The sequence below is a fragment of the Aphelocoma coerulescens genome, chromosome 10 (genome assembly GCF_041296385.1).
Source record: "Aphelocoma coerulescens isolate FSJ_1873_10779 chromosome 10, UR_Acoe_1.0, whole genome shotgun sequence".
NCBI classification, from domain to species: domain Eukaryota; kingdom Metazoa; phylum Chordata; class Aves; order Passeriformes; family Corvidae; genus Aphelocoma; species Aphelocoma coerulescens.
In genome coordinates this window covers 1,279,854-1,305,705 of record NC_091024.1, presented here as the reverse complement: position 1 = coordinate 1,305,705, position 25,852 = coordinate 1,279,854, and the positions used below count along the sequence as shown (strand labels likewise).

Here is a 25,852-nt window from a genome sequence, read left to right as displayed (position 1 = left end):
TGTGTCAGAGAGTGACAGGGCATTGGACTCCCCTGCGCGGTGGCCTGCCTGGCAGCCCAGAGGGGGAAGCTGCATGTTCTCAACAGAGAAGAAACAAAATGTGGGCACCGGTGAAGACGAGGAGGCTGAAGGGGCCAAAGGAAGGAAGAAGCTACAAGAGAGATCTGCAAGGCCGTGGAGCGCCGAACTGGCACCCATGAGCTGGGCGGCGCCGGCGCCGGCAGCAGGCGCGGTGCGCCCGCAGGGAGGGGCTGCCACAGCCCCCTCAGGCAGGGTCAGACGGACCGATCCAACGCCCTGCCAGGGGCACCTCGCACAGCCCAGGCTGCTCAGAGCCCCGTCCAACCTGGCCTTGAGCACCTCCACGGCCGGGGCAGGAGCCCACGGACGGGGATCGGTCCCGGGCCCAGCCCCCGCCCGCCCAGGCCCCGCCGCTCCCAGGGCCGCCGCCCGCGTCCGCGCCTGCGCCCGGGCGGGTGCGTCCTCCCGGCGTGCGCGGGGCGCAGGCGCAGGCGCGGCGCTGCTGGTCGGGCTGGGCGAGCGGGGACCGGCGGCCGCCCGGGTGAGGGGGAGCGGCTGCGGGGCGCCGGGCCGGGACCGGGGGCCGGGCTGTGCTGTGCCGTGGGGAGCCGCGCCGGGCCGGGCTAGGGCGGGCACGGCTCTCCGCCCGCTGCCACGGCGCGGCGGGAGGGGCGGAAGGAGGAAGACGGGGCTGGGTTGGCGCCCGCCCGGCCGGACCCCGGCGGCTCGCGGGGCGGCCCGGAGCCCGCTGGTGCGGGGCAGGGGGAGGTCGGGCTGGGGGTCCTGCCCTGGCAGCCCCCCGTGCGGTGCGCGCGGGGCTCAGGGGCCGTGCCGGGGCTGCGGAGCGCGCCCAGCTGCGGGGCTGCGTTGGGTGTTCAGCCGGCGCCCCGCGCTGCTGTGGATGCCGAAAACGGAGACTTGGGAAACTTCGCCTGTAGAGCTGGTGCCCGTAGTTCTTTGAGTTTGCTCCATGTGTTTTCCACGGCTCACCCAGCACTCGGGTCCCCGCAGTCAGTGACGGAGGGATGCCTTTCTGGGGCGGGGTGCGCTCCGCGCACCGGGAGCTCCCGCAGCTCCCGTTCGCCCCTGCACAGGGCTTGTCCCCGCAGCTTTCCCGGGCCTGTTCTGAGAGCCTGGGCTCTGTGGGTAGCCGCAAGTTGTGTTGAGATAAACGATGTTCTAGGGAGGCTGCCGTGTGCTTTAAATTTGCTGTAATGTGTTGGATTAATCCTCACAACTGAGGTTTGGCTATGATGTCAGGTGTAGAGAGCTTGAAAGGCAGCCAGGGATGTAAGGGAGGACCTGAAACTGGCTCCTACTCAGGAGTTTTCCTGAAGTAATGGAATGGGAATGAAGTAAATTTCTTCTGCTGTCCTGTTCAAGGCTTGTAAGTTTTGCCGCTTTTCCGCGATGGATAAAAATGTAACTGAATGTTTCAGTAAATGTTCAGGTAGCTTGCATCTGACGTTTCTTTTTGACTAAACCACCAGAAGGCAGTTCCTCTAACAGCAGATACTGTGTGTTAATGGGTAGCAAGCAGGTCTCTATTGAAGAACATCCCGGTATTGTCTGAAAAAAATGATGCCTAAACATCCCTCATCCTGGCCAGGCAGTAACTCCCTGCCCTGCATGTTGGGAGAGGGAATGGGCAGCTGGAGTGGTGATTTCTGACCAAAGAACTTCTCAGGGCACCTGGGATTTTTATCTTATCTCAGCCTTGTATTTATTTAGGATCATAACACCTGCCCTGCAGCAAGTTTGGTGAGCATGCCTGGAAGTGCCATGGGTGTGCTGAACTGCTGCCACTTCCATGCCCCTGCAGCTTGCCAAGTACTGGCTCTGGGGCTCCTGGCCCTGTCACCCCTGCCATTGCCTGGGCTGGCTGGGCATGTCCATTTAGCCCTGCGATGTGGTGACTAGCCTTCAGGGACAGGCACTCAGGAGTAAGCTTTTATGGGATAATGCCAGCTTGGCAGCTTAGCCATCACTTGGAGCACCGTGTGTGCAGGAGAGCTGCGTCCCAGTTCTGTGTCGTTGTATACAGGATTTATAAGAGAGCAAAATGGGCTTTGGGTGCAGGTGCCCTCTGATACAGAGGAGGAGCTGGCAGGAACTGGAAACGCAGATGTGTTCAGATTTCCTTCATTATGGAAGCATCTTCATGGTCTGTGTGGTTACTCTGCAGTAGCTGCCTGTCCCCCTCCACTCCCTGGGTCACTGTGTGGATAAATGTGAAGTTAGGGAAGCTCAGTTTGCAGTGTGTAAAGCTTAGTGAATTGTCTCTTTGAACAGAATGAAGCCTTGGGCTTGCTTTTCTAGGAAAATAGCCCAGAATAGTTGTTTGTGTCTTCCTGCCTTGAAAAGACAATTTACCCTGACGAGAAGTGTAGGCAAAGACGAGCTGCCACCTGCTGGCTCCATAAGGCTCTGGGCTGGGGGATGTCTGCTCGTTCCCGGGGCAGGACAGCCCGGATCCTGTGCCCTACCCCAGGCTGGGGGTTTGGAAGGCTCAGGTGGGTTTCTATAAGCCTTCTGCTGAGAAAGGCAGCATTGGGCTGTTCAGCAGACTTATAAGGCGTTACAAAAATATCCTAAGGAACCTGCTGGGATTATGGTAATATTTATATTTACTCATTTTTCTCCTTGCTTTGGTAAGTAAAGATAGCTCTTTCAAGTGCAGTACATTCTTCATAAACAGTTCTGTATAATGTTGCACACTGGAAAATAGAATTGTTGCCATCGTAGGGGTTCCCTGGGGAAATGCTCAGATTAGGCTCCTCCAAGCAGCTGGGACGGTCTGGGGCCCCGAGTGGTGCAGGAATGCTGACAGCCCTGCAGACCCCCCTGCTCCAGACCCCCCTGCTCGGGTCGGGTTCACCCAGAGGCTGGGGGGAAGGAGGCTCACGAGGAACAAATGAGATTAAAGTGAACTCTGCGAATGTGCTGGCCAAACCCAGCTCAGTTTGTTTTTCGTGATGTCGCTTCTATTTTAAAATCCAAGTCACGGAAGCCATTTACAGTGGACTTTAACAACACTGTAGTTTCCTGTGGGCAAGTTATATCTAAAGAGCTTCTCCTGTTAGGGTCCCAAGAAACAGTGTTCTTAAGTATAAGAGAAATTTGGGGGGGGGACAACGGGTGGAGTTCTTGAGAGAAAATTGGAAGCTTGCTATTTTTAGACTCTTTTGGTTTTTAAAAATATACTTTCAGAGAGGAGGGGAGAAAATATTTTGACTTGTGGATAAGAGGTGTGTGAAAGTTGCTGGACAGTCTTTCAAGAGATGATGCAGGTAATTATAAAATGGCATAAAGTTACTGCTGTTTTCTCATTTCTTTAGTTCTTCATTGATTTCCCAGGTGAGGGAATAATGGCAGGATTTTCTTCTCTGTGATGTCCAGCAGAATTCCTTCATTTCTGATTTTTCAGCCTCTCTTCTGCTTAGCAAACAGAGAATTGACATTTGATGGACTGAAAGTGATGGCTTTCTTTCCATTTCTCTAAATGTTTATGTGACTATGAAGTTGCTGGAGTGAAGAACTTTACCTTATAGTCATATGTCTGAAAAAGAATACTAGCTCTTTAGACTTCTATGTAATGTTTTCATGGTAAAGTTAAGAAGGATACTTAGAAGTAAACTAGCTCTGCTCATGAAAAAAGGGCGAAGTATTTGCAAAGCCAAAATTGATGGTTACAGTTTTGCCTATGATTTTGCAGTAAGATCACACATACATATGTATAAAAATATAACGTGCTGCAAATATTCACAGGCCAAGTAACTGCTCCTGCTGAGAGCTTGTAGTTTGTGATGCATGTGTCTCTATGCTGAACTGCTACAGCAGTGATGGAAAGCAAATAGAGTACTAAGTGTGTTTAATGGGAGGTGAGGGGCTTGTTTGATTAGATTAGGGCTCCAGCTGGCCTTTATGCCCTTTTTAGGCAATGAGAATTCATGACACCATGTTTTAAAACCTGATTTTTAGCATGTTGTGTGCAAGTGTTGTATATGCTGTGTTTTCTTTTGTAGGGAATGTTTCTAAGAGTCGTTGCCAAGCAATCTTGGTGTACTGCAGACGTGCTAACCAGTGCTACCATCCTGCATTTTAAAGGGGTCTCACATTAAGGATGCTTTCATATTTTTAAAAAAATACCTTTGATAGGTATTAAAAAATGAGTCCAAAACTCTTTAAATATGTATTTGCCAGGCCATATATGATTCTCTTCTTGCTGAAGCAAAGCCTCAGTTACAGAAACTGGAGGTTTTTTTTGTTCTGCTGCTTTATTTTTCACTTTTGTGTGTGTGTGTGTGTGTGTGTGAACACTGTACCTGGGTATTTGACATGACTACTTTGGTCCTACACAAAGAAGTGAGACTAAGGGCTGTGGCCTGAAAATTAATTAATGTGTTACAAAGGGTGAGTAGTTTACCAATATGAAACACCCCAATGCAGTAAATAAAAGGTAATTAATTCTGGATGACAGCATTTTGTGGCAATTAATGGAGAGGAAATACACCTTATGTGAAGGTAATGTATGGTTATGCAGTGCTACTCTCTTTCAGAGTAAGGGCAGCATTATTCTGCAGCTTGCTAACCATTCTGCTCCTTATAATTACCTGCTAAAACTACACCTTTTAATATTTGAATGCAAATGGACATGCAGAAATGTGGTAAGTAGCAGTGTCTTGATGTAGGGCTCAGCCTGGTCACAAACAACGCTGTGTAAGCAGCTGCAGGAAATGTTTTGTGATACTGTGTAATGGCTTGAACTGCAAGGAAGGGCAGAACATTAAGGCTCCAAGAATGAGAAGTTCACATGCAGATTGTGTGGCATCAGCTAATTGTCCATCAGCTGCTTGCACCTGGAGAAACAAATAGTACCAGACTATGAAAACTGTGGGAGGTGGCTCTCTAGGCCACAGAGTCACTCCTTTAATTACTTTTGGAACTTAGGAAAACATAGGTGTGCTACCCTCTGCATTTTCTGCAGCCAATTACTTGGATGTTGCTAGCTCTGTAGCCTCTTGCAAAAGGTCCAGGCTCTTCCAGCACGATTGGGTTTAGTTCAGAGGAAGACAGACAGTGTTCTTTTGATGTAACTTACCAGCCAAGTGAGAGTTCCTCCTTATGTTTCAGAGAACTTCCCAAAGGTCAGCTTTGGTCCCATCAATGTCAACTGTAGTTCACAATAAAGCTCTGATATTTATATCAGCAATACTGTTTTAAAAGCAGACATCCTGAAAACAGCTGTAAATACATTCCTCATTCAGGTGTGGATGTTGGTAGGACACAGAAATGCCGTTCTTGCAAAGGCAATTGTTCAAACCAGATCAGTTTCACAGGTACACGTGACTGAATGGTGTGGATGAACCTCTGTGTGCTCATGTCTGTTTAGTGTCCCTGAATTAAAATGTTGCTGTATGTAACTGTGGCAGCCAGGGAGACGTTTCTGGATGTAAACAGCTGAGGTGGAGGAATCCTGTGTGCAGGATTCCATGGTATAGCCTGTATGTGTGCACAGCCAGCCTTTTCCTGCTTCTTAAGAGGCAGTGACTAAATTGATCTGGTTCTGAAGGACAGTGTAAGTGTGGATTTGAAGTAATGCAGTTGTATTTATGGTGTGAGCATCTGTCCTTGAATAGGGGCTACTGGAGAAAAAGTGACTTCTGCTGGGTGTCTGGTCTGTGTTGAGTATTTCTGTAGAGCCAAGAAAGGATTTAGGGAGAGTAATGAACAGGAATGTGTATGTTTAGCTTTTGCTCCCCAAATACCTTATGGACTCTCTTGCTTACTTACAGAGAGTCATCAAAATTACCTTTTTTTTGTCTGTGTAGTCAACTTGAAGCAAGAATTTGGCTGAACAAAAGGAGAATCGTAGAACTTCTTTCAGAAAAATGAGAGGAAATAACTTGTCTGCTGGAACACTGCTGTGATTAACTGTTTTTTCCAAGACAAATGCTCAAAAATTGTGGGTGTTAGAAATAAGGTTCCCTGCACTGTCTTTGTCTGTAAGCAGTGCTATATAGACTGTACATTTTTTGAAGGACCCTGGTTTCCTCTAAATATAATATTTAGTGAGCAGCCACATCGTTCATTTTTTATTTTTAATTTATATATATATTTTTTTTTTTTTTTTTTAATGGTAGTAGGATTGACTGGAGTGCTGCCACTTAGGAGCTGTATTTCCTATGCTTTTCATCAAGGCATTGTAATTTTCCTTGGACAGAACAGAATGTTGCTTCAATGGTAGTGCTATAATTAACTTGGAGGCAAACTTCCTTTGTTTCCTCTGTAGGTAATATGCAGGGATATGAGTCAGTATTAACCAATTACCTTATTTATAGTGAGTTATCCTTGTGCCCTTGAACTGCTGTAACAACAATAAATGTTGAGCATCTTAACTCTTCTTCTGGCTGCATTATGTGTAAAAAACAATGGTGTTAACTGAACTCATAGATAATAGGTAGAGTTGGTATCTCCTCCCTCCTGCCCTACAACCTGCCCTGCTCTGTGGGAATTATGGCCTTGGAGTTCTTGTCAAGACTGGGTTTTTGATCTGACTATTTTTGATCTGAAAATAGATATAGCTTAATTAGATATAGCTTAATTACTGATGGAAGAGGGCATGGTGGGACAGAATTGTCATCAGTGAAGAAACAGCTTCCAGGTGCTCTTTGTGAGCTGTAGAATAACAGATACCAGTACTGGGTGACAAAGCTTTCCTTTCACACATGTATGTGGAGGTTGAAGGTGCTTTGTAGTTGGGATATTTACCTTAACTCTGCTTATTTCTTTTCAAAAGCTTTTCAAAGATCTGGATAAGAATTAAGACTTGGGTTTTGAAGTGTTTGAGCAACTTGCTACTGGCCAAGTCATGACGCTCCCGTTTCGAAAGGACTTGGACAAGTACAAAGATCTCGATGAGGATGAAATTCTTGGCAAACTTTCGGAAGAAGAACTGAAACAACTGGAAACTGTTTTGGATGATCTTGACCCTGAGGTAGGCATTAGCCAAGAGAAGTTTTATTTTTTCCATTTGTTCCATTACTAGTCTAAAATAAGTTGAGACTTTGTACAATATACTTTTGAACAGAGTTTTTGTCTCAACTGCTGATGATCTCACAGATATAGATGTGTATATAACATTTATTTCCTGTTTGCAAGGTGGGCACAACTGCAGTAAAGGAGAACATAAGAAGGGATAGTTGGGAGGAGCTTTCTGGGATTTATTTATAAATAAGCATTGCTGTTGTTCATGTTTTGAAAAGAAAGTTTATTTGGAAAGGCCTGTTTAACTTTCCTGTTTAACTTTCCTGTTTCCAGTGCTGTCTGGTAAACAGCCCTTTTGCATCCATGTTTGTTTTATTATTTCTGCTGTTGGAGTTTGATGGGAGTGGGAGGGTACCAACCTCTTCTAATGATTCCTGGTCCTGTATCTGGTAGCTTGTATCTATTCCTGTCCTCATGCTGACTTCATAAAGGGAAGGCAAATAATTACTAAACTCTTGAATGATTATGTCAGCATGGGGTACTGAATAAGGAATGTTACAGCTTTCTGCTACAAAGAGCTGAGTTGTCCTCTACAGATATTGGAGCTAATGTCAGACTCCAAGACTTGTGTTTTCACCTCGTGGTTCTCTGTTTTTGCTTTAATAGTACCAGGATTAGTTTAATCTTGATGTTCAGGGATTGGTTCAGAATATTATGATCACCTATTTTGTTGCACTGCAAGATATTACTGATATTTTAAATGCCTTTGACTTTATGGACATTTCAACAGAGAACTGGCAAAAGGGAGTGGTTCTCTTTCATGGCAGTTGGAATTCCCATACATCTGGTCTTTCTGTACTAATATCCTTTTTATTTTTCTCTTTAATTGAAATATGTTGATGATATCAAAGAAACAACCCACCTTGAGTCAGGTCAAAAATATAAATACTCTGTGTTAAATGCCAGATAACAGTCGAGTCAGTCGTCTTAAAGACTTAGAAACACATGGATGTAAGTGACAGAGGAAGCAGTCTCTTGCTGAATGTCTAAACTGTAAATAGCTGAGTTTTATTTACTACTGCTCATTTAAACAGTGCTGATTCTAGCAAAGAAATGCAAAGTAACACGCAAATTGAGTGCTGGGAGCTATTGTACTAAAAGAATTGCTTCAATCCTACTGAGAGCACAGTGTGCTATATTTTCATTATATTCTCCATTTCTAGATTACTTTGTGTCCTTCCCTACCCCAAAAAAAGGAAGTTGGCAGGGGATCAAAGATTGCCTACAGAAGAGATGTATCAGGGCTGAACCTTGCAGAGAGGGAGAAGGAAGAGGGAAATGAAACTAAGCAGGTGCTCACCCAGACTTCCTAAGCTGCTCTCCTTTGCTCCACTTGTTTTGCAGAACGCGCTGCTGCCTGCGGGCTTCCGGCAGAAGGACCAGACTGCCAAGAAGGCCTCGGGTCCCTTCGACAGGGAGCGGCTCCTGGCCTATTTAGAGAAGCAGGCGCTGGAGTACAAGGACAGGGAGGACTATGTGCCTTTTACAAGAGAAAAGAAAGGTAACACCACCCTTTCCAGTGGAAGTGCTTATGAAATCTCTAAAGTGGACGAGCCAGAACTACCGTGAAGCAAATTTGATTGAAGCACTGGCACCTGTAATGTTTTTAACTTGCAGTGTTTCCAAATGGCTGCTACTGTGCAGGGCCAGGAGGCTTCCTGTTCAGGCATTTGTGCCCCTGGGGCTGGTGTGCTCTTTGTGTGTAGCACAGGAAGGAAATAAGACTCAGAGATTTTATCATAGATTGCGAAATTCTGATGGGCACGGAATCCTCAAGAGCTAACTCTGATTTGTGTCAATAATAAACGCTGTCACTGTGCCTGTGGCTTATGCCTTGTGCTGAATACAGACAGCAACCTTGTAACACTGTGTTGGGTTAGCAAAATAGCAGTTGAATGATGTTGTGGCAGACAGTAATGTTCAAAGATGATGTAGGCTGACAAGGCCAGACAAGTGGTGTATGCAGTCATGGTGTTCTTCTAGTATCCTACTGAAAGGTTTAATAAGATTACATTAGTTAACATCACAAGTTTTGAAATCTGGCAGTGGTTTGTGGTCTGAAAACCATGGATGCATTATTAAAGCCTGGGATTTTAAATTTTTGCTTTGGCTCTAGTATTCTCAGTGACTTGATGGGAAGCTTTTTTTTTTCTCAGAAGAAAATTTTAAAAGAATGTGCTTCTTAAATATTGTAAGAATAACTTTATTTTTTTCCCCAAAACCAGGAGTTCCCAAGTCTGTTGTGCCTTACAAAGCACTGCTGGTAGGCACAGAAACTCCCAGACCTGTGCAGGGCACCTGTGCATAGGAGCAGGCTTTTAGCTGTTGCCACGGTGTTTGAGCACTGCTTGTGAGTCCTGGCTCATGTGAACCTTCCCCAGCAGCAGGACAGATCTGCTGCACTAAAAGTTCAGTAAATTGTTTTGCTAAGTTGTATTCCAGCTGCTCAAGATGAACAGGCTCCTCTTTTCTTAAGGGCTTGACACCCTTTAATTCTACTTAATTCTCTGATGTGAATTATTGCTTATTTCAGAATTGAGTCTTCATTCATCTGCTGAGTTTGTGTATATGATTGTGGGGTCTATTTGGTGAAAATTTAGTTGGGGGTATTTGCATTTTCTCTGCCTGTGCCAGATAGCTTTACCTGACAATGCTGGTGTCTCCCTTTTTTTCTTGAAGTGATAGAGAGATCATGACTTTACAATGTGCTGCACTGTGTATGATGGACTTCCTTCAGAGAGCGTTTTTTGTTTCATTGTGTAATTCAACAGCACTTGAGTTGAGAGAGAACTGTGACACTCCTTTGCTGGCAGGAGAGCAGGGGTTTGGTGGCTGAACCTGTAGGAGTAAGCAAGTTAAGGACAGTGCAGTGCATTGGCTGTAGGAGGCAGAGGTACCCACAGCCACAGTTCCTGCATGGTACCTCTGCTGCTGGCAAGTGCCTGTTCTCACCGTGTCTGGCTGTGCCCTCCTCCTGCTGCTCGCCTGGCACGTTTGCCAGTGTGTGTTGGAGGCAGGTGGGTGGTTAAGTGTGACTGAGTTCAGCATCTTTGGGGTCATAGGTGACCGGGGAGTCCCTTGCATCCCACGCACTGCTCCGTCAGGGGGTGCTGGGCAGGCAGCATGTGCTCTAAAACTGCATTTTCTACTGAGTGCTAGGGCTTCTTTCACATAGATGGTTCTCTGAAGTCAGCTTATGTCTACATGCACACAGCACAAGTATTTGTTTGGGGAGATAAAATCTGTGAGAATCATGTAGAAAAACAGAAGGGTCCAGCTGTAACGCAGAGCTTGGTTAAGAAAGATCAAATGTCATTTCCTTTATGTAATAAACTATTACTAAATAGTCTGTCTGCATGTTGCAATGAGTCATGCCAGTGTAGTTAGTAAAATTTCCTGTATCTCTTAAAAAAAGAAAGCTACTATCTAGTAACTTCTTCTATCATTTATTTTAATGCCCTAGGAGAAAAGAAAATAATACGAAAAATGAAATGTAGATTACTTCCATTAAAACTAAAAATGTGCAAACAAATGTTTAGTATCCAAATTGATGCTTTGTTAAATGGGCAGGAGGCAAGAAGGTCAAACTCATGTTGTAGTAGGTGAAGGATAACCTTTTCTTTTTCCCTTATGAAAATATTATGGTTCAGCTTTGACTTGCTGCCACATTTGTTGCCATTTTGCATAAAAATGGCAAATGTACATAACTTAATCTTTTAAATCAAGAAATCATGGTATTTATCTAGATGTAGAACTCGGAAAAGGCATGGGGCACAACTCAGTACTTGTGTAGGATGTTTTTTATCTAGAGGGGGCTTGTATCCTAATGTGCTTTTCATTAATATTAAAACAGACCAACAGACAACTAAGCAGGGTTATGATTTTTCACTTCATCTAAAAAAATGTATTATGGAGAAACACCAGCAAGTTGTGGAATAAGGGTAGGTGAAAATCTTTCTTGATTCTCCTGTTAATTCAGGAGAAAAGTGGCAAATATAACCTTCAGTTCCAGAGGTTTTGGGAGGAGAGAGATGGATTGGAGCTGCAGCTGTTTTCTTGGTGCCTTTTTTTGGGTCAGAATTTGCTAAAATATTTCTGTGTCCCTGGCTGGTCTCGTTGCTCTAACTTGTTCCAATTATTCATTTAATGGAGCAAGAAGAGGAAAATCTATCCTTCTCTTTCCTTTTTCTATTTTAGTAGAACTGAAGTCCTGCATGGCGATTTGGTCTGCAGATTTATCAAAGAAGCTTACCCTGGGTTAATTTTAAATATCCTGTCTTGCTACTGATTCTGGTAACCTTGTTTTTGTGCTAGAGTGTAAAGGAAAATACTCTCTTCCAGATGTCCCAAGTACCTAATTTTGGGGTAACATGTTATTAAAACAATGTTGCTTCTCATTCAGTGATAGATGATGTAATTTCTCCAGGTCTTTGGAACCTCTTCTTTGTTTTGTCTATAACATATGGAAGATCTGAAATAATGTAGTGTCCTGCTGTAGTGAAGTGAACAGTGCTAAAGAAATGTGGAGTTTAACAATCCCTAAATTATGCTCTATTCCATTTTCCCAGTGCCTTGATTTTGTTTCCAAAAGCATCCCTAAAAACTTACTTTGCTTTAAAACATGATTTAATGATTTAAGTCACATTCTGTTCCAATTAAGTGTTGAACCATACAGTAGACCATTGTTAAGAGATTCATGAGACCAATGTGGTAATAATTGCAACAAAACTAGCTTTGTCTCAATCTGTGTATGGAAGTATGTCATAAAGATTTTACAGGGCATACTGCAAGGGGAAGGATCTCTCATCCAAACAGTAAAGCAAGGCTTCAGCACTGAAGGCTGTTGCCCTCAAGTGTGTTCCACTCATCTGACTGATGCTCCTCTGCCTTTTCCCTTCTCTTGGAACAGCAAAAGAAGAGAATTATTGCAGCTGAGATAAAAGCATATCTGATAGTAATGTACCTTGTGCTGTATAGTGCAAGGCATTAGCAAAGTATTGGGTAAACGAAGCTTTGCATTTCCAGCCTTTGCCCTCTCCTAATTGTGGTGTTCTCTTCCCTTTGCATTCCTGCCAGGGTGTGTTTGTTCTATGTAGATTTGCAGTTCATGAAACTTCTGCTTTAGGCTTGGTTTGGTTTGGTTTTTCCCCTTCTCTGTCACCCAGAAAACAGACTAGAACTGTAGCCACCTGGCTGAAGCTCTTTTGTTGGCACCCTGCTCAGCTGTTGCTCTAGATCACCACTGCCTTCTGTTGCAGCAGGATTTGGGATGCTGTGCTCTCTGCCATTGAATCACTTTAAAGTCTTTAAAGGAAGTGTGTTACATGTTGTGAAGTGAAGCTAATATCCTGTAGGAGCCTTGCAGAAACAGTTTGTCAAATTGATATTCTCCATACAAGAGCACTAGAACAAAATAACGTGTGATACTCCAGCCTTAATGTAAAACAGTGTTCTCATTCACTGCTACGTGGCCTGTAATCAGATAGCAGATAACAGCTCTGTTTCTGCACTAAGACATTGAGGAACTCGTAAGTTGAATTACAAACATTAGTATTAAATTGTGCTTACAAGTGAATTGATGAACCTAAGTCTGTTACATGGTAAGAACTGGAGATTGATGAAGTGTGAATTATATAAATTTCTGAACTAAGGAAGGTTTAAGGAACAGAAGATTTAAGGAATACATGAGATGTTGCTCACTTTTCTTCATGAAATTACTGATGGGAAAAGCTTGTATTCACTTGTCCTCAGGTAGCACTTGATTTGCTTCCCTAAATGAAATGGAGTACCCCAAAGTGGATTTTAGACGTTCTTCTGCTGTGCAAATTGTGGCTGCCTGTTAGAGTGGGTATGTGAGAATAGTACCAGCAATGTGCACTGCATGGCCTCACTGAACAGACCTGGTTTCTGCAGGATACTGAGTCCCACCTGAAATACTGTGCATCTGTGTAGGAAATGTCCAGGGCTCTTCAGTAAACACCAGCCAGTGTTCCTGCCTTTGGAGCAATACAATTGGGTGGAACTTGGAGCTGAAAGTTCATTCTTTAGCAGAGGAGGTCTGTGACTTAATCCTGGATGTGCATCATCCAACATGTTAGCTTAAAGGCATGGAACATGTGCCTATATAATTATTATAAAAATGATGTGAACATCCCTGAAGTTTGCCTCTTCATGTTGTATTGCTTAATCTTTGCAGAATCCTGGCTGGCTGAAAAGGAGATGTCATGTTCTTTCATGTAATCAAATCCCTGCTGTTTGGAAATGTTCCACTTGCAGGCCAGGCAAGCTGCACATCTCGTGGGCTGCACAGATGTGTGGTGGTTTTTGGTTTTATTTAAAGCTTGCATTAGTAAGGGGGAAGGGACTTGCTGAACTGTATTGGCAGCAGGCCTTGAGTTAGATCATTGTCCCCAGAGACACAGGGGTCTTATCCTTCTGGAAGTAAATTCATCACTAGAAGTGGGGAGTGGGGAAGGACCTGCTTTTGTACGTGCATTGTAAACCTCTGAATTCTGGTCTAGGATGAGATGAAGCCAATGAATGAGAAATTATGCACACAAGGGTGTGACCTGTTTTATAACAAAGACTGCTGCTGACCCAGCTCATGTGACTGCAGCGAACATTTCTGTAGGGCAGTGGTTTTTAACATTTTTGCTTTATTAAAAACTGAATATACTTTTCACTCTCTCTAGGTTTTCTAAAGAGTCAGGCACATATGGATAAGTTTAGTATTACTCTTAGGAAGCAAACATTTGAACCAGCTGTTTCCAACCTATGAATTTAAGAATTACTGAAAATAACATCAGGAAAAGTAGTCCTTTTTTTGTGAGCACTGTGGGATGAACCAGACAGAAGGCTGAACTAGGTTAAAATACTTTTTTGCCAAGTTGGTTTTAATTGAGATTGATTTCTTTCTCCTGTTCTCTTCCTGCTGCACTGATGCTGCAAATAGGATAGCTGAATGAAGGCTCAGGTGCTCACATCCCACTGTCCTCCTTCCTTGTACTCCAAAATCCTCGCCTTTTTACTAGACCATATTACTGAGGGACAATAACACAAACATAGCTGCTGAAAGGCTTTAGATCATGTGCATGCTGCTCAGAGTGTTTCATGGATTAATGAAAACCTTGTCAAACATTCTTGCATCTCTTCTAAAAACTACAGGTTAAGTTGAAGGTTAATCTCTCCCCAGCAGGTGATGCTGGTAAAATAAACTGATAGAAACATATACTGCATCAATTATATCAAAACAACCTGAAACATTTGCTACATAACCCTTCAATTTATGAAGGTTTTCTTTTAATCCTGAATCACCACCAACAGTTTTTTTGCCCAAAGCTGAGGTATGGGTGGTAATGCATGTCAGCTCACTTAACTACTGTTTGGAATCAATACAGTTATGTAAGGACGTTTATTTTCTGCTTCTAAATATGGATAATGACCATTTATACAAGTTTCCAAAGAGATAGCAACCCAGGAACAAAAATACCGTGTTGCTAGCAACAGATCTTGGTCATCAGACTGGGTTGTCAGAGGAAAACCTGATGTGCTTCTCAGTAATCTGTGCTAGTGGGAATGCATTAACTTGCTTTAGAAGGAAAGTGAACCACAAACTACTGTAATCTAGGGAAGATATGGAATACATGGTTTTGGGTCACCTCTAATGCTAGACTCCACCTACTGTCTCTGTAACTGGGACATTGGGATGAGGATGATTCCTGTGGGGAAATACTTCTTGTATCTATGGATATGGCAGAGGGTGGGGTCCTGAATTAGGACTGAGACTTCATAGGACAATTATCACCACCATTTCCTACCCCAGGAAATAACAAAAGGAAGTTGAAACCCCTTTCCCATAGCTCGCTCTGCTGATAGCTCAGGCAACTTGGAAAGTTTGAAAAACTGGCACCTTAAATAGCTGTTAAGATTTGATTCCCAGTTGCGAATGGTTTCTCTGGGATGCAACAGTACAAGAGCTTTTGGTTGCCCTGTTAATTTGTCCTGAACCTAAGCACCCCTTACCTGTCCTGGCTCTTACCCAATGGAAGACTTCCTTGTTCTGAAGGGCCAGTTCTACCCCATTCACAGCTGACTGCTAGAAAGGCTTTCTCATATTCTGATTTCCTCCCCTAACTTTCCAGCTGAAGGTGTATACAGGAATTCTGGTACCTACACAGACCTCTACCTATAATGCATGTGTTCTAAAGTAAGTTTTCCTATTTCCTGCCTGTAATAACTAAAAAGTTGGTGCAGAATGTAATATTATTCTTGCTTCTTTTGCCATTGAATCTTCAATGACCTTTCTAAGGACCATTTTAGCAAACAGTGTCACTGGCAGAGAAATCTGTTACCATGTTTTGTGCTGTTCACAAAACATGGTTTTTTCAAGCAGCTTTGGTTTTTTTGCTTCAGAACTGAGGTGCACATCTGAAATCAGAAATATTGTGTATGGTGTAAAAACTGCAGTGAATTGTCAGGTGTGTGATTTCAGATCATTCTGGGATTTTTCTCTCTCTGACATTCAGATTACAGTTTTGCCTGGGTCCCTTTCTCCCTTGAGAGGAAACTCATCATTCTCTAGTGATACTAAATCTTTCTTACAGTCTTTCTAGACTGTTTAAAATGTATAATGGAGGTTTATATGTTACTTTTAATCATTAGGAGAAACAAATAAGATTGGAATAATGATCCAGACTCCTGAAAATTTATTCCTGTTTATGCTCTTTCCTCATCTCTGACTTGCAACAACAGAAGAAACCTTTATGTTGTCTGTGGTTCTCCTGGTATTCACTAAATGCAATATGTATTCTTTGAGTACACAGTATTTTAAAGATCAGTTGCTATGTAAGACAAAGTAACATCAGACTTTCTATTCTGTTTACTCCAGGGAAAATATTTATCCCCAAGCAAAAGCCTGTACAGTCTTTCACAGAAGAAAAATTCTCTCTTGATCCAGAACTGGAGGAAGCCTTGACCAGTGCCACAGACACAGAATTAGGTGACCTTGCAGGTGAGTTTTTTTTTAAAAGTATGAGTGGGCTGCTACATATTTAGACAAGAAAGATCTATAATTAATGTGGTAGTGTATTGATCTGACTGCAGGATGTTGTAGTTGTGATAGAAACTAGATTATGTTGTTTGCCAGTTGGCTTGAAGCATTTCACCTTTGTTGATTTGTGATAATGTGTGAGGAAGTTGATTATTTTGGCCTGCAAAAGATACCTGATTTTCCAGCTCAAAACCTTTAAATCCATTCCTCAGACTGGCTGGTTTTTGATGTGCATTTGACTGCTTTTTCTTGTGTATAACAATATGTTGGTATGTGCCTGCATTCCTAAAGCTTCATTTTGTGATTAAGCTGCACTTTTTAACCTTGATGCTTGAATCTCGTGAGGTCAGAAGTTTCTAAGATGTGAAAGTAAACTAAAATGTCAATAATTAATTATTTTTTCTACTTTTTTCAATTGACTAAGGTACTGAATGGCCTTTTGTACTGATAACGGGATGTTGTACAAACTGGTTTTGTTGTTTAAAGGAACCCTGCATCTGAGCTGAATTAGTCAGGAACAGTAAAAATGATTTTTTGCTTTTTCTTTTTTTCCTTTTACAGCAATACTGGGAATGTCCAACTTGATAACAAACAATCAGTTCTGTGATGTAGTAGGAAGCAGTAATGGGGTTGACAAAGACAGCTTCTCAAGTAAGTGTGTACTCAAGTGCTAGAAAAATCAATTCTCTCTACTGCACACAGTTCCTGCAGCATTAACTATCTTCTGTTACACCAACATCCTTTTAGACTCTTAAGTCTTAGTCTGGAAACGTGTATGCCTGTAACATTGCCAAGTGAGTTCTGGCAAGAATGGAATTAAAATACATGTACACTAAAATGTCCTCTGCAGTTAAGTCACTTTGGTGACAAAAGCAGGGATAAGCATGCATTGTGTGTGTTGGTTTTTAGGTTTTCTGTTTGTGTTTGTAACTCCTATGTTCTTTCTGAAATAAAGCAGAAAGGCTGTGAGGACTTTTGAAGAATTGAGCTGAGCTTTATGAAAATACGGTCAGGAGAGGATGTTCTGCTTTTTTGGTGGGAGAGAGATGTAAAGACTGATGAAATGATCTTTAAATACTGTACATATTTAGTATGTGTATCATTTATTCACAATGAATGTATGCATGCAACCTGTTTGATTACATTTAAAATGCCTTACTTTTCAGATATAGTAAAAGGTGAAAAAATGTTGCCTGTTTTTGATGAACCACCAAATCCCACAAATGTGGAGGAGACACTGCAAAGGATTAAAGATAATGATTCTCGTCTCGTTGAAGTTAATCTAAATAACATTAAGGTAATTACCTGAAGGCTGCTGTAAACATGCTGCTTTTTCTCAGTAGAAGACACTCCAAGCTGCAGAACTCTCTAAGAGATCACAACAGGCTTATTCTAATTCTAAGTACAGCAATCTTTCTGTTAAATGCTGTAGAGTGTATAAGCTCAGAACCTGCAGCTAAACTGATAAGCCATCTTGGTTTCTTTTGCCAAATGTGTATTTAAAAAGTCTTAGCCTTTCTCACTGCCAGCCCAGATTTCAGTTGCTGCCAAGTTGGCAGCAGTTCCAGCAGTTCATTATCATGGAGTCAACTACTGTGTTGAATCCTTTGTCCTTGATGAAGCAATGGGCTCTCAGTTTCTCAGTTTGCAAAGGGATATTTGTGCCTGACATCCTTCTGATTCTTGAACAAAAGGGCTGTTGGAAGTTAGGGCAGCGTCTGCTCCTAAGTGCAACAGTTGTGTTTTTACACGTGACAAGCTTTTGTGTATTTGCTTGAAAGAAACCAGAACTGCAGCACCCCTGACTTGCAGTGCAGAGAGCAGTGACAGCCTTGCCAGCAGCCAAGGCTACTTGTTCCCCTTAGGAAAGGGGGAAAATAAAATCCATAGTTTAAGAATACCGTATAACAGGTAAATGCTGGCCAAAATAACTGCCTAAAAAGGCAACAGATCAAAGTTTCTGATACAGTAAACTGAGAAATTTGCTACCCTAATTAATTCCCTAAAATTATTCCTTTTAAACTTGGTTGCTACTACACTGTAAAAATGATTGCTTTATGGAATTGGTGGTTCCTATAGCCATCACATCTTAGGGTAGGTCGTCACCGTGAGAGCGCTGGAGACCGGTGGTGGTTAATGTTGTGGGGCATTTTGCTGTAAAGAGAGATAATGGGAGAAGTTGGGGGGAGGGGACAAACTTGTGCATCTCAAGAGAGTGAAATGCTATTTTTAATTCAAGAACATACCAATTCCAACGCTGAAAGAATTTGCAAAAGCCTTAGAAACCAACACACATGTGAAGAATTTTAGCCTGGCTGCCACCCGAAGCAATGATCCTGTTGCTGTGGTAAGTACTCGTGATAAGGGCTTTAAGTGGGGTGCTTAAAGGGAAGTTAGGATGGAAAGGCAATGGTAAGGGATTGAATTTAATCCAGTTTAAATACTCAGGGATGAAAATTATTCCATTCCGCTACACTCTAAAGTGGGTTTTCTTGAATAAACCTTTGTTGTATCAAAGTTGGTAAATGATTGCTAGTAACTTAATATGCAGCAGTGCCTCAAATGTGAGTGAGAATTCTTTATTCCAGTCCCTTTCCCTGATTTTTCAGTTTGCTAGCTTCCTTCCTTTTTCTCTTTCTTTCCAAATTGTTTAGTTCCTGGTGTTCATTCCAGTAGCCAGTGGTTTATTCAAAATTAATTTACAAGAAGTACATTTGAGGACTTAAAAACACCCATAATATTTTCCAACTAAATAGAGTTTTAGTTGAAGTTGTAAAATACCTGTTTCTCTATCTCCCTGCTACCAAAGATTGGTTTAAAACATTGGTATATAAAGCATAATATTAGTCAAAGCTTGATACAATTGAAACTAATTTATTGTCAGGTCTTATTTTTTTCTATATTGAACTAAAGCAGTACCTTATTTAATTGTAAATAAAGAGGTAAGAAAACAAAAGTAATTGTTGCCAGGACAATCCTTTGCACTTGTTTTAATTTCAAATTAGAAAAAAAGTAACTAGTTTGAAAGACTCCTTTAAATAAACAAATGAGCATTTGAAAACTTTGGGTTTGGGCCAATTAAAAAGTTTCTTTTCAGCAGGATTAAACGTGTACTAAAAATCTGTAGTGGCTTCTTTTCTCAGGCATGGTTTTGTTAGGTTTTTTTGTATCGTGACCTGATAGAAAAAAATTCAAAGGGTATGATTTTTCTGACAACAAACTCAGCAGTGAGCTATTCCTGTTTTCTTCCTTTCTCAGAAATAACATCAGGTATAAAAGTGCTTTTAGCTACATGCTGGTACTGTGGTTAGAGCTTCGAATTTTACCTCTTCCTACCAAATCTGTAGACAAAAGCACTTTGAAAGTCAGATCTGTTTACAAATTAACCATATCTAATTCTCCTCTCGGTTGACTAACGCCCTTTCTTTGGCCTTTGCTTACAGCCTGCATTACTCATTGTGGGCTGTGAAGGCTTAGAAAGTGGAATTGGTCCAATATGCTAATTTCAGACAATTTATATTCAGTGTAGCTTTTTAGTTTGTAACAAGAGAAAGACAGGCCTTCCCTTGACTGAATGCTGTTTAGAAAGGGAATGTAGATAATGGCTGGCTGAAGACTCAGTCTCAGTAAGTGAAAGCTTGCAGAGTTACACCTTGCATCTCTGAACTTGCTGCTTCTATGGAACTAGTTAGTGGAAGTGGTTATTGCTGTGTCCTATGAGGCACTACCTCAAAATCCAGAAGTTTAATGATGCTTTCTTATATTCAAAGGCTCTTGCAGATATGCTGAGAGTAAACACAAAATTAAAAAGTTTAAACATAGAATCAAACTTCATCACTGGAGTTGGAATTCTGGCACTGGTTGATGCACTGAAAGACAACAAAACGTTGACAGAGATCAAAATTGATAATCAGGTAAGTGAGGTGGTGGTGATACCACAGCTAAACCCAGCCAATCCTAGTTGCCTGGATATTTGTAGAAGACAGCTTGTGATAAACTCTTCAAATATTTTATGTTTAATTATCTTACCACCAGCAATAATGGCCCTTAAGATTGTCAGAGGCATCCAGCTGAGGTTGATTCCTGCTCAATTCTGTGCTTCCTTGTGCTTTAAAATATACAAACATATTTAATGACCTTCTGCCTATTCGATTAACCAGAATGCAGCCGAGTGTTCATTGACTCATCTGGGGAAGGTGTTCTGGTCTCTTTCAGGGTGAACACACGTAAGCTCTGTTGTCTTTGTGTAATTTTTATTTTAACAGAGGCAGCAACTGGGCACAGCTGCAGAAGTAGAAATTGCCAAGATGCTTGAAGAAAACACCAAGATCCTCAAATTTGGATACCATTTCACACAACAGGGACCTCGAGCCAGGGCAGCTGCAGCTATCACAAAAAACAATGATCTGGGTAAGACTTGTCATTATTAACTGAATGTCTGTGTGGCACAGGCTTTAAAGGTGTCTGGTTATTCTCCTTCTCCCTTGACAAAATCAGGATAGCACAAGGTTAGTAGATCAGTTCCAGGTTTCTCCTGTGCTTTACTCTTCCTTTTTTGTTGCTGCTTGATACTCCCTATTTTGTTGCAGGGTGTTCAGGTGCATGAGCTGAGGAGTTTTAACATAGTCTAGAACAAGAGCATTCCAATTTCATGTGAGTTGTGGCAAAGGGAGTGAAAACAATAGTTTTGATAATTCAGTTGTATTCAAATAAGATTCATTTCTTCTTTAAAAGCAGTACTTGAAATTAACAGTGTAGGATGCCCTGCTCAGTGCCAGTATCCCAATGTCACTGGGATTGCTTGAGCACGGAAACTGAACATACTGTCACCTCCAGAGGCTGGGACTGGGTAATCTCTCCCCTGGTGGTTCTGTTCATGCACAAGTGCCATCTGTACCTCTTGCAGGTAGCTGATAGCAGCAGCTTCTTCATTTGCTGCAGTCAGGTTTGTTGGAGCTCGTCAGTCAGAATCCTTATTAAGTGGGTCAGCAGAAAACTGGTTAATAACATAGCACATGAAAGGAAATCATTTGTATAATAATGTCAAGTACTTGAAGCACTCAGTTACAAAATAATATTCATCTATTTAAATAGAACTGCATTTTAAAACTCTGTTTAATTAAATCTTCTGGTTTTATATGCTTTGTGGTGACTCTCATCAGTGTGAAAATGGGCCAGGCTATTTCGCAGTAGTAGCAGTAGTTAGGGAATATATTAGAGGGAATGACATAGGAAAATGGAATTTGGTTTAAAGATCTGACTCCCCTCTGAATAAAGGTTAAAGTGGAGGAGAACAGCTCTGAAAGATATGGATGAGTAACTAGAATAGAGCACAGAGAGATCAGAAAGGCACTCAGGCACTGCATATCTGTTTCTCAAAATAGATTCTAAACCAGTTGGGTTTTCTGTCATAATGCTTCAGGTGTCTCACGGCTTTCTAAGGTTTCTCCTCTCACTAGTTCTCTTTTTAGTGCTTGACTGTTGGAAATCTATGCTTCTATTCATATCTTGCCTTTTTTCCTTTGCTTTCTTAGTCTGGAATATGCAAGTAAAAGTTTCTGCAAATACCTTTTCATCTCTCCAGCCCTGAAGCTACAGAGAAGGTTACTCTGAATGCCCTCTTGGGTACTGAGCACTGAAACCGAGATGTTCGAAGTCTCTCATTTCTCTCTTCGTACGTGTCTCCTAAAACAGTCCACATCTCCTTTTTCCTTGCTCACACTGCGTGGTGCCACTTCCCTGTTCTTTGTCTGTGTATATGTTGCTTTTAACTGCATGATTGGAGAAGTTAGGGCTGGAAATTCTTTTCATCTGTTCTTGCAGCTTGATGAAAGCAGGTATGAGTAACTTTTGCCACCTACTTTCCACTGAGTGGATTTGAGAACAAAATCGCTTTCTTCTTATATAGATGTGCTTGCTTGACTCTTTTAAACAAAATGGAGATGCCTTATAAAATTTCTAAAATCTGTAGTGTCATTTGTTTTATCTGCACAGAAAAGACATAATTTGATAGTGTGATAAGAAAACATCAAAAAGAATACAAATGTTGAGGAAAACTCCAGTCATTCAGTCAATCTCACATATTCTCAAGTCTAAATAGCATGTGAGCTTTTAGTTATTTTATTCACAAATTGTTATTGCTCTTGCATTTTCTGACAATTGAATGTTTTTATTAATAAATGGAAGGTTTTAGGCTGTTGATTGTGACATCTTCTGTGTGTGTATAAATTGTGTTAGATACACTGTGAAACTCTTGCAGTGTTTCTTTTGAAGCCATGTAAATTAAATTCACCACTAAAAAACTGTAAAAAAAGAATACTGGCTAAATCTGCTTACGAGACATAAGATGATTAATGTTTCCCACAAGTCCTTCCTTGCAAATATTTGCAACTGTTGGTGGATAAGGCGATAAACTTGGCTTATTTGCTTAAAATGCTATCTAGTACTAAGTGTTAGCTACCTTAATTTGTGGTAGTTCATGTGGCAAAACTGTTCATGTTACAGAAATAAAAAAAATAGTTAAAATGCTAATATAGCAAAACATCTCTTTTTTTGTCTCTCTCGTTGCAGTTCGCAAGAGAAGGGTTGAAGGAGACAATTAGCAAAGCTGATGGCAAAGCTGTGGAGTCAGCACGGGCAGCACCGTGGGCTTTGGCAATCTTGGACTACATTGACTGGGTTAGAAGGGAAAAGACTGGAAGCTTCATTCCTTTTAAAGCAAAGCAATATAATCATCTGCTGGTATGCAGCACGGAGTTTGGATGGATGGAGACACAGTAACTGCGCCAGTCTCTGTACCATAGTTTTTGACTGGGGTTTTTTTAAGAACTTTTTTTGTATTTCAAGACTTTGGCTGTGCTTTCTACTAAAAATGTAATTGCAAATCAATGGTATAATTGTCTGCAGTCAAAGAATGGGACATCTAAGATCCTTGGGCAGATACTGACCCAACTGAAATGTTTGTGAGAAAATGTGGAGTGTGTATTTACGTGGAGGGTGTGTATGCTCCTGAAAACAATGCCGTAGTGATAAGGGATTCTTCACCCCACAGCTGGATTCGTTGTGTAGATCTGTTCAGCTTTGTTCATATGCACTGAAGAGAAGTCTTTCACAGCAATGTTATTTGTAATTCTACTGTTTTATTTTTTATTAGTTCTTGATACTGTGATCAAGTTCAAAGACATCCTTTTAAGCCAAACAAAAATAAATTGGTTAAGAACTTCTCCCAAGAGATTAGAGGAACTGATACAAAAGTGGAAGCCTTGCAAAAAAAAAAAGAAAAAAAGAAATTAGGAGCCTTGCAAAATGAGAGTTTTTCTGTTACACCTAACTCCTTAAAAGTCTTTTGCAAAAGATCCCATAATTGTATCTTGCTCTGTATCTAAACTGGATACGTTTTTAGACTGATTTCATATGTTCATCACCATTATTTAGTTTATATTCTCTGTTTAAAAATTCTGTCTACATTCATAAGTATCAATTTCTCTAGAAGTAGTGACATTTGTGTTTAAAATTCTGCATAACTGTACAGAAAAAAGCAGCCTTAGCTCTAAGACCACTGACCTAAGTTGCATTACATTAAGCTATTTGTACTTCATACAAATCTAACCGTTTTTAATAATGAAGTAATACTTCTAAGAAAGGGTTTTTCCATTCTATATCTGTCTTGATGTTGAAACACTACCTAAGACATGCAAAAACTAACCAATATGTAGTGTCAAATCTCTAGGGCATAGTCATCATGGAAGTGTTTAAAGTTCTATAAACAAACTAATAAGGCAACAAGAATCACTTCAACTTCTGCACATAATCACAGTACACTTTGAAATATGAAAATCTAGAGGCTTTTTGGTGTAGGTCTGTTTGGACTGTTCTTGTACTGGTTTGCTTTGAGATCACAAAAATGTTCTACGGGCCTGCTTGGCTGTATTTACAGCACCAGAGAATTCAACTGACAACTGTTTTCATCCAAAGATCATCATGTGGTGAGCATTTATGTATAGAAAACATACTGGACTGAGATTTTTGCATCAGGTTGTATATGCTATAAAAACTTAACAGAGCAAGCCTCTGGCACTGTGCCCACATTGTAATTTGCTGCAAATCTTGTTTTGGATCTTTAAAGGCAGACTCTATTCCAGAGGTGGGTTCAAATTTTACTGCAACTGTACAGAGAATTTTGAACTACAGTGCCTTCAGTGAGGATGTATATAACTGGTTTATACTTGTGGAAGAACATTCTTTCCCCTATTTCTAAATCGGCCTTTTATTAGAATTACAAATAAATATGTGCTCTGAAAACCAAGTTGGAATTAATTCAGTTAAAACCAAAGACTACGCTTACCATAGTCTCGAAACAACACTAGAAGTGTTCTGATGAGTAAAAAAAAGGGCTTTTTTGTTTGGGTTTTTGTAAATTTTCAAGAACTTTTTAGATTTTTAAATAAACTTTAAAATAGTTCTAATACAACATGCATACAGTCACAAATTAAGTGTCTTTTGTATAAACATGGCCAAAGCATGTCCTGTGCTGAGTTGCCTAAAGCTGTACTTTACTTTCTATTTGCTAGGCACCATAATCATTTTGTGTCAAAAAACCAGGCTGTAATGTCTTCCTTCATTTGTTGAAGGGCTGCATGTTCACAGAATCTGTTCACATATTGGGAAGTCTACGATGAGTTATTTTATCACTACCTAACAAGATTAGGCAGTTACCTCCTACTTGAAAATGAAGGAGAAAAGGGAAAGGCTGGATTATGGAAATGATAGCCCAAATCTCTTTCTTACTTTTACTAAATCAAGTTTGGTGGCTTAATTATTTATATTCCAATCAAAGGCAGGGCCTTTTAAGTTGCAGCTCACAGGTGTCCTGTCACAGGTTATAGTATTGGACCCTAATAAATGGTTTAGCTCTGTAGACAGCAGCTAAAATTTTGACTGCTTGTTGACTTTCAGGACAGATTCCTGACAGGCTGGGCATGGAAAACTATTTTTTTCAATCAGAAGGTTTTAATCATCCAAATTGTTGCAAGACCTTTGGCATTGGTGGATGGGACAGTTAACAGCATCACTTTTGTGCCTGCAGTGCGTATCCTTTCTGGAGTAAGTGAAGACATTCAGTCTGTAGCCAGGAATCTTCAGCACTCAACAGAGTAACACTGCTGTACTGCCATGGAGTGTGGTGCGATCCTGTGTGACTGCAGGAGTGCTATCACTTCGATAACCACTTACCATAAACACAAGGGCTTCTTTCCAAAAGAGATGCTGTTTTCTTACTGATACTTTTTCTGGCTTAATGCAGAAATCAGATGACCACGTATGTTGATTCTGTTGGTTCCAAGCTAAGCATGGAAACATAACCCGTATTTCAGAGCAATTACCTATTTACTCTTGTATTTTAAAGAAATAGCCTCGTTCTCTCTACAGCTTGAGTAATCCTGCGTTTGTAAGCTACAAACGAGCAAGTGTTCAATTTAAATTTCCATTGGGGAAACGTGTATTGAGTATTTTAGCATATCAGCACTATATGCTGTCAGATTGTAAAACAGTTACTAAGTTTTGGATGATTAAAGTACTGTATTCTTCTTGTGCCTTCGGGGTTTCGTTTGTTTGCTTTTTTTAACAGTGCGCTGACTTGCTTGAAACCCTTGTGTTTATACCGAAGCACACCTTTCCTTCTCCGGTGGGGAAGCGAGGGCCCGGCTGGCGCTGAGGGGCCGCGGGGCCGGCGCTGTG

At 41.3% G+C, this 25,852-nt stretch overlaps 1 protein-coding gene across 1 annotated transcript; it reads left to right on the top strand.

Moving 5' to 3' along the window:
* The first annotated feature begins 478 nt into the window (after positions 1–478).
* LOC138116713 (tropomodulin-3) lies at positions 479–25,707 on the top strand. Its single transcript, XM_069026332.1, has 10 exons — positions 479–562; positions 6,821–7,018; positions 8,413–8,569; positions 15,956–16,078; positions 16,679–16,768; positions 17,284–17,414; positions 18,357–18,464; positions 19,888–20,031; positions 20,383–20,527; positions 22,688–25,707. The coding sequence occupies exons 2-10, from the start codon at positions 6,893–6,895 to the stop codon at positions 22,717–22,719; spliced, it is 1,056 nt and encodes a 351-aa protein (XP_068882433.1). The 5' UTR covers positions 479–562; positions 6,821–6,892; the 3' UTR covers positions 22,720–25,707.
* The last annotated feature ends 145 nt before the right edge of the window (positions 25,708–25,852 follow it).

Bases quoted from the DNA above. Each gene is read 5' to 3' on its own strand.
- LOC138116713 (XM_069026332.1), top strand. From the start codon at position 6,893: ATGACGCTCCCGTTTCGAAAGGACTTGGACAAGTACAAAGATCTCGAT. The intron at 8,570-15,955 runs GTAACACCACCC...TGTTTACTCCAG, and splicing joins TTTTACAAGAGAAAAGAAAG to GGAAAATATTTATCCCCAAG. The intron at 18,465-19,887 runs GTAAGTACTCGT...TTATATTCAAAG, and splicing joins GCAATGATCCTGTTGCTGTG to GCTCTTGCAGATATGCTGAG.